The sequence below is a fragment of the Sinocyclocheilus anshuiensis genome, unplaced genomic scaffold (genome assembly GCF_001515605.1).
Source record: "Sinocyclocheilus anshuiensis isolate Anshui unplaced genomic scaffold, SAMN03320099.WGS_v1.1 scaffold154, whole genome shotgun sequence".
Classification (NCBI taxonomy): Eukaryota; Metazoa; Chordata; class Actinopteri; order Cypriniformes; family Cyprinidae; genus Sinocyclocheilus; species Sinocyclocheilus anshuiensis.
The window spans coordinates 1,161,757-1,166,195 of record NW_015546101.1 but is presented as its reverse complement, the minus strand read 5'-3'; the positions used below and the strand labels follow the sequence as shown (position 1 = coordinate 1,166,195).

Here is a 4,439-nt window from a genome sequence, read left to right as displayed (position 1 = left end):
CTCTCTCTCTCTCTCTCTCTCTCTCTCTCTCTCTCTCTCTCTCTCTCTCTCACAAGCAGTTCTCTCCTGCCAAATGTTCACCTCACAATAGCAGAAGCTGATTGGTGATGCAATGGTAAAAATAGAGAAAAGGGCAAAAGACAACTGATTGCTATGGAAACTAACAGGCGGCCTTCTGTTGATTGACAATGTACCAAAATGTGGCATATTGAACAGCAAAGGGAGGGGATTGAAACAAGAACCACCAAATTGTTAAAATGACATTAGTTTTCATTTAGCAGATGCTTTCTGATCCAAAGTAATTAACTGTACAATTTACAAAAGCAATCCTAGAAAAAAACGCAGTTCATAAACCAGCCTATTCAGTGGTCTGCTACACTAAGCTAGTTGAACAAGTAGGCTTAGAGTTGACGAAACCAAACAAATACCAACCAGCTTAGATCAGATTCAGCAAGTTCAGAAAACTTGTTATAAATGTTCTCAGTCAGTTCAGGGGTTGATCCAGAGTTTATGATTAACTTTGGAGCATAGCATTTTAAAGTTTGGCATCTGCAAACTTTTGCATGGAGAGCATCAGCTTGATTCACTTCCTCTGAGAGAGTCAGCACAATTCTCTTCTCTTCTGGAGATTAAGAAATCGTTGAAAATATCATGACTTTAAACGTATTTATAAGGGAGAAAAAATACTGCTGCTGCTGCCATGAGAATTCAAGAAGCCAACTCAAAGAATATTTCTGACTATATTAATGCAAGTGAATCAACTGAATTTAATTATTAATTTATATAGTTTCACAAAGAGCTTAAAATAAAACGTGCCAATTTAACCAATTCAAAAGCTTTATATATTATAAAGCTTGTAGTTATATTTTTTTAAATGAAATACAAAACAAATTTGAAAATTTCTTATGTGTAATACATTAATTAACTCATTTCAAAATCTCATTTCAACACATTTAATGAGTGGCTATGCTCTTCTTAATTGCTTTACCTGTGAACTGCTTTAATTTGGAGGAAGAAATACAGTGAGTGACTTTACTGCATCAGATATATGTCACTTTGCTCACAGCTGATCTTATGGTGATGAGCACAAGTAAAACCAATCCATCTTCTTGAACCTGAAAAACCAGAATTTGCCCAAACTAAACTCCAACTTATCTGAGAAGAAGCCACTGAAACCAGCTTTGTGAAATAGTCCACGGGGGTTTGAATCTACATACATTCAATTACCAGACCAAATCTTCATCTACTAAGCCACACCACCCCAACCCTGTGACCGTTATGAGTTGTTTGTCATGATAACTGATTCAGCTTTCTTTCTTCCAGAGTAAATAGTTCTGAAAGTCACTTACCTGGTAGAAGTTTTGCTTCTAGTTTCTTGATGGGCAGTTGAGGACTTTTCTTCGAGTCAGTCTGTGTAAAACATTAAAAACACTTAAAATCACTTAATCTCTTGCAGGTATGCAAGACCTAGATCTTTACGCTTACATTTTTCTCTTGCCCATATGGCACAAAATCTAATTTCAACACATTTAATGCGTGGCTATGCTCTTCTTCATTTTGTCATTTGTTCTGAATATCAACATTTGTTCATATAAACAAAGGTTCCTCAAAAATGGTCAAAACCGTTAACTGATCTATTTTTGTGTCTCTGAAAAATAGTAATCGGTGACATTGTGTTGTGTTGAATGTCAACGGTTTTTGTGTCTATTTGTTAATGAGGAATTTGACACTAAATGTTTTTAGATTTGTGGAGTAAAAACTATTGTTTTATTCTGAAATGAAAAGATAAATTAGAATCTTTGGGTTAGCACGTTGTTTCTAGTGTTGTAATGGTTTTTTTTTTTTTTTAAAGTAACACTTGTAATTATAATTCTTGGGGTCATTATTAAAACATTCCATGAGTTAGATGTACATTTCAGATTCATTTATTTCCATTAGTAACACATTGGCTGATGCATCATCATCCTGCACATGTTAAATATAGATCTAAATATGATACAAGTTAAAAGTAAATGCACACTGTTCTAAAAGGAGGGAATCTTGCCCCATCTTACCCTACATGTCTAAATACATGTAGTGCTTTGTTAAAATCATTAACAAAGTAAACACTGTTTACAGCTGACACACCTGAGTTACGGAGGACACTACTATCAAACCAAGTGAAAGCTTGACTATCGTGGTTAGACGGTGGTAAAGTTAGTTTGACGTTTGACATTCATTAGACATTCGGGTTTTTTGCCAATTAAACTCTTTGCAGCTTTTATGTTTTGAGCCCAAACTAACTCAGATAGACATAAATATATGCCCTTAAGTGGGTACAGTATATAAAACATGACAAATATGGATTCAGTGCTATATATAAAAACAGTAAAGGCATAATTTGAAAAAACAAACCTTGTGCATTAAATTGAATAATATTCTGAATATTGTTATAGTTGTTTTGATACCTTTATCTCAAACGGTGTCAGAGTTTAATTAATTTAAGTGGGTACAGTATATAAAACATATGAAAAATATGGTTTCAGTACTGTATATAAAAACAGTAAAGGCATAATCTGGAAAACCAAGACTTGTGCATTATAGGGAATAATATTCTGAATATTTTACAGTTTGTTTGATACCTTTAGATCAAATGGTGTTGTCGTTTAATGGATTTATATTATTGCATACATTAAAAGTTGTAAAATTATTATAAAAAACATAAAATTGTAATTCCAAAAACGGAGCTTTGTGCGATAACAGGTATGTTTTCCCAAACATTTTAGTATTGGTTTTATATTATAATGTCACGTAGTTACATTGTTTAATTAATTTAAATGGTTACTTTATTTATTTTTAATTCCTAGAAATTAAGCCTTGTGCAACATAAAGGGCATATATTTATGTCTATCTGAGTTAGTTTGGGCTCAAAACATAAAAGCCGCAAAGAGTTTACTTGGCAAAAAACCCGAATGTCTAATGAACGTCAAACGTCAAACTAACTTTACCGCCGTTGAGGTTAGCAGTCGTCCAGGTGTCAAACATATGGGGTGACAGTTTTCTTAACATACTTATACAAGTGCAGAACAGTTTAATAAACGAGTATGACGACTGTTTTAGCTGCTACTCGTTAGCATGATGCTAGTGTCTCACTCACCTGAAGTGGAGGAAGATAAGACTTAAAAGTCGGCTTCGTTTGTTTACCGGAGAACATCATTTAAACGGGACAATATAACAAAAATGCGAACTGTAAATCCATATAAGAGCAGCTTAAAACTCTTTCAAATGTAAGCCAAACTGGTTTGGGCTACTTCAGAGCATTAAATCCAGGGTTTCTTCAGTAGACAAGCATAGTTTCTATAAATGCAAAAGCAGTATTTAGTCTACGCTTTGCATGCAGTAGTATCTCAGCTGGAGCTGGTCTGTCCCGCTCAAGTCTCTTCGTTAGCGGCTGTCAAACTCAACCTTTTGCTGCTTTGGCTCCCCGCTGTAAACATTCACATCATGCTCAGTCTTCTTGTGTGAATCAACAGTGCTGCAGCAGACGGGTTCAGTCCTGTAATCCACCCTCCGTGTTCAGTTCAGCCATGTTTATTAAAGGAGGAACGGGGAGGGGGAGGTGCAGCGTGCTTGAGCTCTGGACCACAAAAAAACAGGAGGAGGAGTGAGCTATGGCGAGCCCTGTGGACCATTGGAGCGTTTTGTTTTTTAAATACGAATGTTCATATTGTTTATAATATTCAAAATATATTAAGCGTTTTAACATATATATTTAATTCTATATATGAGCTAGAATTGGGCTAACTAGAATTTTAAATATTCGAATGCAGAGAATACGCTTTATAAGTCCACTATTTAAATGTTTCTTAAAAATGTTTTATAGACCGTTTTCAATGTTTTGCATAGTTTAGCTGGAGTGTATTAATGGACTATGGCTCCACCTACTGGAATGATTGTAATTTTGCATGCAGAGTCTCAGTAAGGTCACAAAATGAAAATACAGTTCTTCTTTACTCAGAATACCTTTCTCAAATACAATTATAAAATGCTTTCATGTTATCATCCATTTCTCTTGTAGTGCCTAAACCTGAATGCGCTATTTGATTGTAAAGTTGGACAGGTTAAAAATATAATAAAATATAATATAATCACTACCATTTAAATGTTTTGAGGTGGTTGTGATTATTAATGTTTTATTTAAAGAGGAATCTCATGCTTCGTTCATATGATAAAATACAGTAAAAACAGTATTAGTGTTAAATATCTAAATGATTTGAAATATTTTGAACTTTTTTATATTTTAATATATTTTAAAATGTAATTTGTCTTTGATTGCAAAGCCATACTCCAGTCAGTGACACTGTCACATGAGCCTTCAGAAATCATTTGCTGATTTGATGCTCAAGAAATTTCTTATTATTATCAGTGTGATTATCAATGTATTAGCAATTTTGATGAAA

The 4,439-nt window shown here is 33.9% G+C and overlaps 1 protein-coding gene across 1 annotated transcript in view; it reads right to left on the bottom strand.

The window, feature by feature from the left end:
- The window catches only part of LOC107700360 (myotubularin-related protein 10-like), a 31,613-nt gene extending 28,000 nt beyond the window's left edge, over positions 1 to 3,613 (bottom strand). The window contains exons 1-2 of the mRNA XM_016501988.1: positions 3,137 to 3,613; positions 1,350 to 1,410 (exon numbers count right to left, since the gene is read on the bottom strand). Of these exons, the coding sequence (XP_016357474.1) occupies positions 1,350 to 1,410; positions 3,137 to 3,196 (121 nt within the window). The 5' untranslated portion in view covers positions 3,197 to 3,613. The remainder of the gene's footprint in view (positions 1 to 1,349; positions 1,411 to 3,136) is intronic.
- Positions 3,614 to 4,439: the final 826 nt, after the last annotated feature.